At 34.7% G+C, this 15668-nt stretch overlaps 1 protein-coding gene across 2 annotated transcripts in view; it reads right to left on the reverse strand.

Moving 5' to 3' along the window:
* Positions 1-15668, reverse strand: part of DCC (DCC netrin 1 receptor) — a 1006514-nt gene that overhangs the window by 251885 nt on the left and 738961 nt on the right. For both annotated transcript variants that reach the window (XM_090285089.1, XM_090285088.1), the window contains exons 10-12: positions 11575-11723; positions 9893-10031; positions 3535-3584 (exon numbers count right to left, since the gene is read on the reverse strand). In XM_090285089.1, coding sequence (XP_090141215.1) covers positions 3535-3584; positions 9893-10031; positions 11575-11723 — 338 coding nt within the window. The remainder of the gene's footprint in view (positions 1-3534; positions 3585-9892; positions 10032-11574; positions 11724-15668) is intronic.

The following is a 15668-nucleotide window of genomic DNA, read 5'->3' on the forward strand; positions in this document are numbered from 1 at the left end:
CCCCGATTTCAGACAGGGAACTGCAGCGGAACTTCAAATTAATGTCATAAGTCACATTGGTTCTTTGTTTTCCATTCTTCCAGTTGTTCCCCATCTCCTCAATTTCACAGTACCTAACAAGTGGGTGTCACAGATGGGGATCAAATGCAAATTACTCCCTCAGCTATTCACCTGGCTATCACTTCCGTTGAACAGAGAGTTAGCACTAGCCCAAGGATGGGAGACAGAAATCTCAGTCTAAACACATGCTGTCACACCACCTCTCAAAAGATGTTAAAACATCTGGGGCCAAAATGATCAGTTTGTTTTCTGGAGTTGGAAGTTACTGTTTTAATTCTCCCTTTGGATGGTTTCTGGGTAAAAGAAATTGTATGATCACTAACCTAATTTTTAATTTATTTAAGCACGCCAAATTACGCTGACCCACAGAGGAGTCAGCTGCTGTAAGATTCAGGAAGAAACAAGTCACATTTTCTACTGTGGCAGAGAAGGCATCGCACGCAGTTTTGAATTGTGAATAACTAACTGGGTACCAGCTTTCAGAAATGCAACACAATGACATCCACAGAGATGCATCTGGTGTTCAAGGATAAAGATTTCAACAATAGAGAGGTGTGCAGGAGAGGAAGCCGATATTCTGCATTTAAAAAAATCTAAACCCAACAATCCATGCCCAGTGATATTTTCGTGTGTGTGTGTGTTTTTAAATGTGGGCTTAATATTTCATTCTTTACAATCACCCTATAATACTCAGTTGACAAATATATGAATTTGTCAGTTAAGTTCAGTGTATTTTAGCTAATATACTTGTGTCATTTTCTCTAATTCTGTAAAGATAAAATGATTGAGAATCTAATAAGTGGAAATACAGTTACAGATGTTTGAAGCCGTGAGAGGTTTCAGAGATGATCTCTAACTCATTTCATCAATGAGGATATAATGTCAACTTCAAAGAGTTGAAATAGGTTAAGTGTGATTAGATAAAAAGTAAATTTTCTCTCACATGTCTTTCTACTAAACTGTGAACTGCAGAGAGACAATGACAGTTTATGTCTTTAGCATTATACATATGTAGATACAGATATAGATTAGAGATGTATAGATGCAGTAGATATATAGTACTAAGCATTATATGTATACATATATATAATTGTGTGTACATATGTGGTATATACAGTACATATATATGCATATATAGATGTTTGATAAGCATAGAGTAAGTGTTGAGTGAGTAAATAAAACTGAGACACAGTGACTTTACAAAATATCAAAGAAGCAGTAAAAGAGCCCAAGAATATTGAATCTCAGATACACTAAATGATCTTATTCCCAGAGTTTTTGTGTTGGAACACAGGAAAATACTCAAGTGCCAAGTTAATAAACTCTTTGCATTATGTTAGTCTGTGCATTACATTTTAGTCAACTAATTGATATAGTATTTCTTTAAATCCTAATTAAATTTAAAAGTAAATCTTAAGCAAACTATCCTTACAAAACGTTTTCCTAATAAAACAGTCACATTTTAAAGTTTATGCTGTAAAGTATTATTTTCTTATAAAAATATTATTTCTTGTAAATAAAATGTTAGTATGAAAAATAACCATTGTATCATGACTTACTTATTACCTAAAACTAGTATCTCTAGTTCCAGTCGGTCCTTCTGAACAAAATTTGCATTCACATACACCCTGAAGAAAAGGAATCTAGTTTTTGTGTGTGATTACATTTTTATAAGGTAATATATTTGTTTTCAAGAACAAGAATAACAAAATTTTCCTTGGTTCTTTTATCTAAGTGTGTAAGGTGCCCTCTGTTTTAATACCCTTGATCATGATTTCTTGGTCCAACTGGCATATAGGTAGCCATAACACTAACAAGGACCTATACATGCGACGTCCCAGTTCCATATACAGAAATCCTAGCCATATGTGTGCAAAAATATTAGCACCATCAAATTTCCTCCTTGCTTATCAATAAAATAATAATTATGTTATATAATTGCAGATATAATATAGAATAACATTTAAAAATGTGACTCTGCTCCTTCTATATTAAATAAAAATCCCAAGAAAAAAATAACATAAGTCATAATTCCATTTGTCCAAAAGAATACAGTAATTATTTGACTACAATGCTTGTTTTAAAATAAATTTTGTTCCTTGAAATGGTATTAGTCAGGGGTAAACATGAATATATTTGAGGACTTTTCTTTCAAACAAAAAAGATTATCAAAATAGAATTTGATGTTGTCTCTCTCTCCATCAACATGATGGAAATGGTAAAACAGCGTTTTGGTTGTTTGATTATTCAGTTTCTTTCCTTTTGGTAACAATCCAAGAAAAATAATTTATAATTCCTAAAAAGCTGTGAAATAAGATAACATAGGGAGGAAGAAAGATAAAGAGGCTTTCTAGCACCTCGGCCAACTGCATTCATTCTGACAAGCTAATGAACAAGTTAAATTTTCTAGCAGTTTAATGTTCAGAGAGAACTACAAGAGGAGAGGCGCAGGAGTGTTTGTATTTGGTTGCTGCAAGCATTGCATATTATAGAAGAGAATGTATTATAGAAGTATTATAGGAGAGTATGTACTATAGAAGTATGTATATATAAAATCAGATGAAAAAGTCAATTTTGCAGTCCAGAAATACCATCTTCAGGAAAATAATAAATCCATATTCAAATACAGTCAGCATCCAGGGTTATTCAGTTATGCCTTATTCACCTTTCAGAAAAAGACTTTCACCCTGAGTTGGAGTAGATTTTAAGAGACACAAGCATGCTCTCTCCAGAGCTTAGAGACTAGTTAGGCTGATTTCCCACTTGGCCCAGGGATGTGAATGTTTCCATAAGTGCCAACAACAGGTCATGACAGAACCACGCCAGACCAGTCCTCATTGGCTTCTCCTTACTACAGGGTTTGGGCTGATTTTTGAAATAAGGAGAGGTTTCTAGAAAACTGATTTCTGGCATTAAGTTCCTTTCTTTAGGTGTAACTAGCCTTCTGAAAAGTATATAAACTTTCCAGGCCAGGAAACATTAACCACTGGGTAACATTGCTTCATAAATATAACCTTATTGGACCTCAAGAATGGCCTTCCATGTCTATATTCATAAGGGATGACAATGAAACATTCAATCTCAGTAATCTGTCAGCAAACAAAGTCTTTCTTTATCCCTCTCTCTCAATTGTTTTATTCATTCCCATAGTCAATTGCTCCTTCCAGTATATTATGTCCTATATTGGGAGGTATCTGTACGTAGAGATCTTATTTTCCTGATGGAACAGACTTTAGTAATTATAACATTTATAAAGTCAAGTGGAAAAGTAAACGCATTCTTCCTGTAATTATTCCAAGAGTGGTGGATGAAGATGAGGGAGCAATGCCACCCACTGTGCTATTCTGGGACATTTCTTCATGTGGAGGACATGTCTTCATGGTGGGAGATGCCATTCATCCCACAGAGTGGGGATGGGTGAGCAAAAATTACATGTGTGCAAGTAACAAAACAGTGAACATTTCAACAACTTACCCTTGAATTGACCACTTCGAGAGAGACATTTTGAGGTGGAGCACTTGGCACTAAAAGAAATAAAAGAAGGGGAGACGGTTACTCCGGAGGCACGTAGGAGAAACGATGGCACTCTGGAACGTGCCTTTCTCACAGGTCATAATGATAAATAGGTAGGCTGATCCAAGTGGCACTTTAGAATATGAATATTCCTGGAGAGATGAAAAATAATTGCATGTGTTTATTTTTGCTCGCTTGATGGGCCAGTTATCCATCTAGGGAGCCTCCAAAACTGTTAGGCAAGAGAGTACCTGCCATGATACCAAATACTGACATTTAATTGCAGCTTTCTGGTGATAATCTTCCCAGAAAAACCAATAAAAATACACAGGAGGTTTCCTAGAGTGGTTTTAAAGGATTAAGATATTGTGCATTCCAGGATTTGCATGGTTTAGGATAAAACGAGTCATTCTAATGGTCACTTGCGTTGCTTAATCCTTTTAATGAAATCTTTATTATCTCTTAAAGGGTGAAAAGAAGAAATACAACCTTTTTTTTTTTTTTTTTTTTTAGCTGCATGTAATTAAACCCATGTGTCCACAGATGTAGGTTACCTAATGGCATTCAGTGAGTCCTTTCTATTAACAAAGGAACAGTTTATTTTTCTTTGTGGACTTTCTAGGGATTTTGTTTCTCTTGCCTGCATTTTGATTGTCCCACTCCTCAGAAAGAAGAACATATACAGTTTCCTTTATAGCATTTATAATGAATATTTACTACATCAAAGAGTGAATATTCTATCATGTGAGTAACTGGAAGACAACCATTCACTGAATGGCTGGTCTATGTCAGCCACTATCCAGATGCCTTGGATAAATCATAAAAAATAATTAAACCTTTCTGCCCCACAATAGGAATAGAAGTAGTTTTAAATAAATGCTTAATACATAATAATCTGTAAATGAGTAATACCTATCTGTGTTCCTGATGAATTGATGAATTTAATGAAGAAGAAATGCTCTTAGTATTTTCAAGAATTTTATGCCATGTTCCCTCTTTTTATACTTAAACTTGGACAATATCTATATTTTTCTAGGGTACTTATATTTTACCCAGAATTTACTTATGCCATACTCTAATTTCACCTTCTGAAGTGTAATCACCAGAATGGTATGATATATAATTAATCCTTATATCCTCTAATCTGACATTCAGTTAATATTTACTTACTCAATGGTTAAATGAACAAATGAGTACTTACCTAAATATTAGTTCTTGGGCTTTTCTGGGCAGGATGAAAATTGTAATCACTTGTTTTGTTTTAATTTTGAACTTGTCTCAGTGTTTCATAAAGGCCATAGTTATTGTAGCTTATGATAAATTGCTCACTGGAGGCTTGTTTTCCATACATTACATCAACACGTATTCTTTCAAAAAATATTTCATAATTTAGGGAATAGACTTTACTATTTAATTTTTTTTAGTTCATATTATGCTTTTCTTATCACACACAGAATATAAACCCCCACAGGGACCAAGATTTTTGTCCCTTCTGCTGCTACATCCCCAGTATCCACAAAAGTCTGGCATGTAGTTGTTGAATAAACAGAAAGCTGTAAGATATAATAAAATCTTATTCATATTCAGGGTTCCTGTAACAACAAGGTTTTTTTCCTTACAACTGTTTTTGATTAAGGTATAATATATATATATATATATATAGCAAAAGACACAATCTTGAATGTATGACTTGATAAAGTTATATGTGTGTCGGTGTGTTCCCATTTAAACACCACTGATATAAAGATACAGAATACTTATAGTCCTCTGGAAAGCTCGCTTGCATCTCTTCCCATTCAGTTCCACCATTCTGATTTCTAACTACATCATTGATTTAACTTGCCCTTGAGTTTGTTAAAAATGAAGTCATAGATTTTTTCCAGGCTGGCTTCTTTTGATCATTATCAGTTCTTAAGATTCACTCATGTTGCTGCATATAGCAATAGTTTTTGTTTTTGTTTTTTTATTATCCATAGTATTATAATACATTATATGACTATTCTATTTTATGTTTATCCACTGTACTGATGAATTATATTTGGACAACAAGGGAGGGACCCCAAAACCACAGAACTATCTTCTGAAGAGCAGGCCCCTTGTAGTACAGGCTTCCCCCACTAGGTGAGTGTTCTAGGAACCCATCTGTATCAGTGTATCAGCTGGCATTGTTGTGAGAGGCTGTGTTTGGCTCCTGTGAATTTTTTTTTTGAAGACTCTTCCAATGCAGTTCCCCATTTCATGACGGGTGATTTATAAGCACACCTGCCCACACCACCCCAAGTGTTTATCAGTTTTTGATCAAAAACTGCATTATCCCCCATGCCTCATCCTCCCTATTCACCCAGTCTCTCCTTGAGTGACTTTTTCTGTTTCCCCAGATGAAAAAAGTTCTCAGACAGAAACATTTTGCTAATGTGGAAGAGGTGAAACAAAAGATAGCAGAAGCGCTGAAAAGCATTAAAGTTGACAAATTCAAAAACTGTTTTGAGCAGTGGAAAAAAACATCTCCATAGGTGTAGTGCATAATACAGACTACTCTGAAAACGGCTGAAGTTTAAACATGTAAATAAATACACATTTTTCATTAATAAATTCTGTTTTTTGGGTCCCTTCCTCATATGTCTAGTTGGGGATGTGTGAATCAATCTGCTTGAATATTCTTGCACATGTCTTCTGGTAGACAGTTGTGCTCATGTCCTTCATTACTTACTTAGAAGCAGAAACACTGGTAAGAGTGGAAACCCCTATGGGGTTGACACATAAACTAAGCTTTAACAGATGCAAAGTTTACTGAAGTGGTTGTACCAATTCACACTCCTACTAAGAAGGTAGCAAAGTTTTAGGTGTTTCATATCTTTACCCACATTGGATATTTTTACTTTTGAAAAATTTTAGTCATTTGGTAGTTGTATAGTGTTTTTTAAAATTTTTAAGTGAAATTTATTGGGGTGACATTGGTTAATAAGATTATATAGGTTTCAGGTGTACAATTCTATGATACATGATCTGTATATTGCACTGTGCGCCCACCACCCAAAGTCAAGTCCTCCATCACCATATATTTGACCCCCTTTACCCTTTAATACCCCAACCCTTAGCCCCTTCCTCTGGTAATCACCATACTATCGTCTGTGTCTTTGAGTTCTGATGTTTTCTTATTTGTTCATTTGTTGCTTTCAGCTTTATATGCCACATATAAGTGAAACTAGTTTTTATCTTTGTTTCCCTGAGGACTCGTAATGTTGAGCATCTTTTCACGTGTCCAGTGGCATTTGGATATCCTTTTTTGCGTGGAGTTCTTAAAATATGTTTTTATTAACATAGACCAGTTTCTCCCAAAAGACATCTCTAAATTTTTATTATTTTATATCTTATATTCCATTTGATATTATTATTAAAATATTAAGATATTAATTTTCTCTAAAGTTAGAATAATCAGAAGGGCGCTTCCACATCTCATCATCTCATTTCCACAAATATTGTGCTAGTGAAATAGACTTCCTTAAACTATCTTCCTAGACCTCTGGATATCCTGGTCCAGTCTCCAGGAAAGGGGAGAATGCTGAGGCCCTAACAAGATGGTTTCTATATCTCCTTTCTTAAACAGAAGAAAAGTTAGGTAGGCTGAATTTAAATTATTCTGTAAAGAATGGAAAACTACAATAAGTACAAACTGAAAAATAATGTTGTCCCCTACCTCATATGTTATTACAGACTTCTGAGAAATACAATTCTTTGAAAGTTTGGAAACAATGTCTGAGTATTAAGTGATAATGGATAACTTCTTAAACATGAGAAGATCTTTCCAGTTTATTAATCACATGATATTGTAATATTTACATGTCATATATTTACAAATCATGTTACACTCACTTTTTCATTATTAAATAGTACCAAAATATAATTTCAGTAACACTAGTTGAATTAAGGATAGGTGATTGAATTTTGGAGGAAAGAGAAGTTTAATTTAGCACATATTTTGTTCTAGGTATTGTGCTAGTAGATATGCAACCCTCAAATGTTATTTTAGTATAAGTTTATAAATGGTATTTCCAGAAAGCCAAGAACATATAAGGGCCAAGACACATATGTGCATTTTCTTTTTGTAATGACCCCAATTTGATAAGTATCAAGATTATTTTATGCATTGGGCATTGAGAGCCATAGAGTCCCAAAGGTGGACTCAGATAACAGGGTACCATTGGGATAAGTAATCCAGAAAAACAGTATTTGCTTTTTATTTTTATTTAATTTTTCTGTGCCCTCAATATAATTTTTTTATGGTAAAGATTCCTCTGACCTCATAAAAATATGATTACCTTTATAACACTCATACATTTAGAAATAGACATATGTTAAATTAGCCACACAAATGGGAAGTCCTTAAAGATATGCTTATACATACAGACATTTGCACTGGTTTGGCTGAACTGTCTGGCTTATTAAATAAATACTTACTGAATTAAGGGGAATATAGACATGACTATAACTATCTCTCATATGAGGAACATGTAGTATAATGAGAAGAAGGGACACACACATTGGCACAGATCACATTTATTAAAAAAAATATATATATATATATGTCATGGTCATGTTTTAGGTGCTTACATGGATTAGCACATTCAATTTTCACATTCCCCTTTTATAACATCCAGAAAGTCAAGAAGAAAGGGCTTGACTGGGACTTTGAAGTAGGTGACTGTGAAATGTGATTAAATGCATATCTGTATGATGTGTGACCTCAGCATGGACAGCTTCAGTAGCGAGGACAAGACATCAGACTGAAGTGGATGATAAGGGAACCAAAGACAAGAGAGCAAGGTTTGGGTTGGAAATGAAAAGGGATGAGTTGATTGTAAACATGAATGCAGACATGATCAGGGAATCCACTTTAAGAGGGATATGAAGTTCTTGTTTTCTCCTATCAAATGTATTTGATAGGAGAAAAGTTGAGGTCCCTTGCACAGAGGTGCTTGTTGGGTAAAGATCATGAAACTCTTTAATACAGTGTCAGGCATTTTCTAACTCCTAAGTGTTGCTATATTCCTAGATGATAATTCTTGGACTAATGATTAATAATCTATCTTTCTCATTTATGACATTAAAATCTAAGTGGAAAATAAGGCCACAGTATTACAGTTCAGAATGTGAATTAAATCTACCTAAATTATGTGGAATATTCATTTTCATTTGTTTTCCTTTTATTTTTATAATTATAAGTTGTGAAGTAACTTATTCAGCCAATAAATATTCTGTTCTATCTTCAATAACAGAATCCATTGGATGAGCATAAGAATTGACACTGAAGAGGTATCACACATAAAACAATTTTTAAAGTAGAAATTGCAAATGTGTATTACTCATGTGTCTTCTTTGCACCGCCCTTAATAACATGGATGCCCTTCCTCATTCCATTGTTATTATGTGAAATATCTGCCCAGATACTTTTCCAAAATAAAGAATGGTGGATTGGTCAAGGAATGGCAAGCTAAAGTCATTTTTTTGAAATTCAAAGATTAATAATGTATAGAATTACACACACCAACATGGAAATCAGTACTGAAAAGAAATAGGTTGTTGTCATTTTAATATTTATGAAGGTCACATCTTTGCACTTTTACACCTGCCTGAATTTTCACCTGCCCCACATCATATACGCTGCTGTATTTTTCTTTGACGTTTCATTAGATTTCCAAACATTTCATTTTCATCCATTTCTCACATTTCTAATTTCCTCTATTACTGCTTTGTCAAATCCATCCTCTTCATTAAGATTTCTTCCTCTCTTTAACAACATTTAAAGAAGTATGTGTAATCTTTGATTTGTTTGGCATGGGATGATTATATGTATATGTTTTTATATTTAGATATAATACTTTCAATGCTGGGCTATTTGGTCTAAATCCTTAATATATCCTTTCAAATTAAGATGTTTATGTAGGAGAATTGTCCATTATTTAAACATTTAATCATCTTCCTTTTTTAAGAATGAGACATAAAAGAAACATACCAGTGTATATAATCCTAATACGTGTACAAATATGTTTGTGTTAATAGAAACAAAGAAAAACACAATTACTTTGAGTTCTTAGGCAGTAGCTACACTTTGAAAATTATGTATGAAAAGATGTTGACTCATGAAAGTATAAATTTGACTGTAAAAGTTTGAGTGAACTAGCCACATTTCTAACGAATGCCAATATATTCCATAAGGTTTTAGTTAGGAAACCTTGGAAATGAAATCTATGACATACACACAATATTATTTGATTATAACAATAAATATGTGAGTCAAGCATTAGTGTCTATAACTTACCATCAGAAAGCGTAACCACTGTTACATCGTTAGTAGACACTCCTGGCCCGTAGCGATTATAAGCTAGGAATCGAAGAGTATATTCCGTGAATTTTTTCAGGCCTTCCAGCTTATAAGATAGTCCATCAACCTCTATATTCTGGAGACATAAAATGCCAAGACTGTTATTCAGGAGGCACATTAAAGCAGAAATGGCAGCCATTCTCGTCAGTCAGTAAATTGGATATTAGACTCTTACTCACAAAACTACACTCCAGCCTTAAAACAAGTTGTTGTAAAATCTGCTTGGAACACACACTCTCCCACTAAAGCCTCCTAGTTAAAACAACACCATGCTATTTTTACAGTCATTAAGTTCCAATTTGTTTAATACCAACTAATCCATTGAGTAGTTCGCTTGTAAACCCCTGGGAACAGAGACCTGTTTCTGTTCCCAAAATGGAATGGTTCACCATGAAACAACAGATTTCTTTCTTCTCTAGCTGGAATATACCCATATTTCTTGAAAATGACACAGAGTTTGCCACAATTTTTATCTGTCAAATGCTGTGAGGTAGGTTTAGAACTGTTTCCAGCACTTCATAGGGGCAGAAATGAGATGCTGGAGGTGAAGGTCATGGAGAAATCAGAGCCTGTTAGCTCTAGAAGATCCATGATTTAGCTCTCCACAACAATCCTCTCACTCACCCCTCTCTTGGGGAAGATCATTTTGGAATTTATTTAAATGGATTGGTGATATGCATTATTGAAGAGCTAAAACAGGTAGAAAAGTGCATAGAATAGAAAGATAGAAATAAGAGCTAAATAGCCAGCAAAAAATGGAATGAATGATTACATAGGAGGAACTCTTAGTCATTCTTACTTTATAATATGACTTAGAACTATTTTTGAATAGAACTGTTGCATAATGTTTTTAAAAATAAAAACCCCTCTATTGCGAAGTTGATGTGGAAACTCAAAGGCCACACTATGCTCGGCTAACTTCACAATAAACCTAAGGACTCTGTTGTCCCAAGGTCACCTCTCTTTCTTTCCCATTTAAGTGCACATTTGTCTATACATCTTTTTGTACATGAAGAAATCTGGAAGTAAACATCTCAATAGTCACATATGTATATCACAAAAGAGAACCGCTGAGTTTCCTGTCTCTTTGTAAAGACTCATTCATCTTACTTTACCTGAAAATATAATTTGCCTGTTTCAGGTATCTTTGCTAACTACATATTAGAAATGAAATGTAAGAAGGAGGAAGATAGTATGAAAAAAATGAGAAGTGAGAGGTGACAGTCCAATGGTGGAGAGAAGACAGAAATACCATCAAATATGTAAAAATGGAAATAGCAACTTGGATGAGGCCATTGACTGTAAGAGAAATCCATCCCCTAGGATAAAGATGAAAATGCAAACATTTTCTGGGACCAGATGGGTTAATACAAATGTGGTTACATTGGCTCAGGCACCTACACACTCAAACAAACCATCAGTATCGTTCCTATTGATTTATGTCATTACCCAATTGCCTTTCTTACCACCAGAATTAAATTAAATTGCTTAACATTTCCAGTAACGGGTACTTTAAAACTGATCAGCTATCCAATTAACGTGCTGGACACTGGAATGGACATCAGGAGCACACGCAGCTCCTATTCCTCCAGTGTTAGAGCCATCATTCCCTCGCCTACCTGTTCCTTCCCCGTGGACACCTCAGTGAAGAACAATCTGTAACCTTGAACTGGACCATTTGCATAGGCAGGGGGTTCCCAGGTAATAAGAATTGAGGTAGGTGAGGTAGAGACAGCTTGCAGGTTCTCTACTGGCCCTGGAACTTGCACTGTGTGTGAGAGAAATCGATTAGTATAAGATGGTTCTCCTTCTCAAGACAATCGGAATTACATCTTTTACAGTTCAAGGAAATTATAGCACCATGTAATATTTTAAAAACCATATGAAGTAAGAATGCAAAACTATAAAATATAAATACGAAGTAATGAAATTTGAGAGTTATTTCTCATTTTAGAATTCAGAAGAGGTCTTATATTCATCTAAACCGCTTGTTTCATTTTACAGTTAAAAAAAACTGGTCAAGGAGCAGAAAAAGATGAGATTCTTAATCTAAATTTTAAGTGTGAAAAATTTTCCACTATGTCAGTCTGCCTTTGCCTGTGTAACGCTAATAACTGCAGAAGGAAAAAAGAAAATACAATGACAATACTTGTATTTTATAGTTCTTATAATTCAAATAGGCAACACAGCTATGGATAGTTTACCACATTTATTGTCTTCAAGTCTTGCCCAATTCTTGGTCCTTTAAATTAATTTTGATTTAATTTTCAATTTTACTTTCTAGTATTCCATTTTCTCTCATAACTATTACTTAACAAAATCAAGGATAAGCAAGTTCCTCATTAAAGTAACTAGATAGCACAAGTCTATAATCACTTAACCAAAACACTTGGGTCCATCTGAGTTCCAAGACCCAGGAATTTTCAGATTTTAGAAAAGCAATATGGTGGATATACAGTGTTTTATGTAACACCCCTAGTAGGGTCTGTGGTAGCACCCTACTATCAAATCATATAGTTTCAGCAAAACATGTGATATTCACACCAAACAGAATTATTAAGCACTATACATGGGCTTGCATAAGATCAGGTCTGGGTAAAAATGAGTTAAGAGAACCCTTCAGATCCAGATTTGCAAATGTTGAACTATGAGTAATTTTTATTTGTGAAAATATAACTAAATATAAATATAGGGTTTGTAATGGTAAATGGGATAGCTATGTTATTTACTGTAATCTAAAATAAATATGTAGTCTTGGCATTGCGAGTACAAAAACATTAACTTAAACATTTTGTGTATTCAGCCTTGGACTCCACCTAGCTTTGGATAGCTATACATTAAAGGCCTGCATTCCAACTCTGTGAGTTTGAACTTTCATAGCAAAACAGCATATAAAAACCTGGCTGACATATCTGATGATAGATTTCTTAGATCAGCATTGAACTTATGTCTCTGAATCATTTTTTCAGAATTTGTTTCGTGATACCCAGACACCTTAAGGCATCAATGCTCACACATTTATTTGGAAAAAAATAAATATATTCATGTCAGAAACACATATTGTATGTCACTTTCACATTTTTTCCCACTAGTTACCAAATCTTGAGAACACACTGACAACTGCATTCTTTTCATCTTAACAAGTGATCGCTAAAATTTAAAAACCTATTTGGAAATCATTTTAAATCTACACATTTAAGAATGAGAATAATATACAGAACACTTATGTTCCCTTTATCCTGATCTACCCATTGTTAACACTTTGTTCTATATATTTTATCATAATCTTGCTATACATATAGTCTTTCCATATATATATATATATATATATATATATATATATACATATTGATTTATCACTAGATATAGGTAAATGCTATCTATAATCTATACATAGTGATAAGTGCAATATGTAAATATATATTGAGAGAATACTTGTCTATTATCTTTTGATAGATAGAAAGAATATGTATCTATATCTTTCTAGTCAGATGAAGTTCTACACACCATAGCTCTTTACTCCTTACATTTTAGTGCATATTTCCTAAGAACTAATTTGTATATAAATAATTTAGTTATTATCTTCAGTGCATTTCCTATAAAAATATTTTTATCAAATCTTCATCTGCATTGCAATTGTGTCAACTCACCCAATAATGTCATTTCCCTTCTAAGTCAGGGTCCAGTCTAGGGTTGGGTTTACATTTCGTCATCCTGTCTCTTAGTCTGCTTTAAGCTGAAGCAGTTCCAAAGACTTTTTCCTTTAGGCTGAAACAGTTCCAAAGCCTTTATTTCTTTTAAGTCATTCATAGTTTTGAAGAGTATTGTCTTGTTTTTATTAACAGCATGTTCCTCATTTTGGGTTTGTCTTTGTTTCCTCATGTCAAATTTAGATTATACATTCCAGTCAGAAATAAAATGTAAGTGATGTCTGCCTTTCTCGGGGCATCATCTCCAGAGGCACAAGACTTCTCTCAGTCACTCAAAGGTTAATTTGAGTACCTGGTCAAGGTGCTGTCAGATTTATCTGTTGTAGAGTTAACTGTTCCCCCTGCATCTCTACCCCAATTCTGGCACCCTGCTCCACAACTTAGGAGTAATAAGCAATCTGTGGGGAGATACATTACCATATAAATACCATGCTCCTTACCAACTTTCCTTAGAGTCAGCCCCTGTTAATGGTTTTTGATGGAATCAATTTTTACCAGGGTGATTACAAAAGGTGATCATTTACTATTCAAGCACTTCCGTATTAGTCACTTGGCACTCAGCATTCTATAATAAGCAAGAGCCCATATTTTCTCTATCAATATATTTATTATTGGTATGGGGACATGGCTCCCTACTTTCTTATGGTCTACAGTTTATTCCTGTTCTTAATTACTTGGATGTTTGGATTGTGCCAGATTTGTCCACAGGGATCCTCTTTAATCTGGTCCTTCTGGCCTTTTGCATGGCCCATCACTTACTGAACTAATTTATTTTTTACGCATAATATATTCCAGGCTTATCTTGATCCTGCCCAAGCTCTGGAATCAAACATTTCTCCATAGATTTCTGGTTCTTTTCTGAGAGCATGGTATTTGGGACAGAAATCTGGGAGCTCATTGCTACTTGAGTGTCTTCGCTTGTCCTTTCAGTGAACAAGGATCATCTGACTATGTATATTCATACATACACAAATGCTTACATGCGCACATACACTCAAATACACAGGTACATAAATGCACATGTCTCCTGACTCTACACAGGTGCCTCCTTATCCAATCCATCTCTACAGGGTTCCTACTGTGTTTCCCATTCTGCTTTTATATGCTCTTTCTTCCACAGGAGACTTCTTGCTCCTAAAGAGTTGCATTTTGAAAGACACGTTATGAGAGCACTCCTGCCTTGGTACTCTTCCAGGAAGGGGTAATTTTCCTATGGAACATCCTTATTCCACAGAGGCGCCTGCAGTAGACAATCTTGAACAACAGGGAGCCTTCCTTGTGTGAAAGTTGACAGTGATACAATTCGAATTGTATTATAATGAAGGAGACGTGTTGCTCCATGGGGGAAGGGGGACAAAGCAAATTAAAAACTTGTCCACTGACATGGTTCAACTGGATTTTCAAAGTACAATATTTTAGAGAACAATAAAAAATATCAATTTGCATGCTTCTATAATTACTTAGACGTCCACAAAGACAAGGCAAACAGTTCGTGAGGGGACATTTCTGATTTGAAGTCTACTATTCTTCTAAGGAAGGTAGATGACAAAGAAAGCAATAGGAGAATTTAGACTGAATGAACTGCTTACATTACATGTTGCATGTGATGTGTGCAGGATTTTGAAAGTTCAAAAAGCATGTCTGTGCGGCCCAGTGACGTGTAAAGTATTAACCCTGCGGAGGTTGCAGCTGATCTGAGACATACAAACTCTTTCCTTAGATATAATTACATATATCCTGGGCATAGGTTCAAGGTCACAACTAGCTGGGCATTTGTACGTGACTAATGTTAAGCTGTAATGTTTAAGCTATTGGTTTGGTTATAATAAGTGTTTCCTAAGACTGTGTGGTACATGGGACCTACCTTGTAATTTTGACCACGACCTCTGCAGGTGAATGTGCTCCTTCTTACTGTCTCACAGCTAAAATGAAAGAGCACTGCTTACTATTAACATGGCTCATTCTGGGAGCAAATACTAAAGTTTAAAAATGGCCAAGCTCCA

This window comes from Furipterus horrens, unplaced genomic scaffold, assembly GCF_987537825.1.
Source record: "Furipterus horrens unplaced genomic scaffold, mFurHor1.1.pri manual_scaffold_8, whole genome shotgun sequence".
Lineage (NCBI taxonomy): Eukaryota > Metazoa > Chordata > Mammalia > Chiroptera > Furipteridae > Furipterus > Furipterus horrens.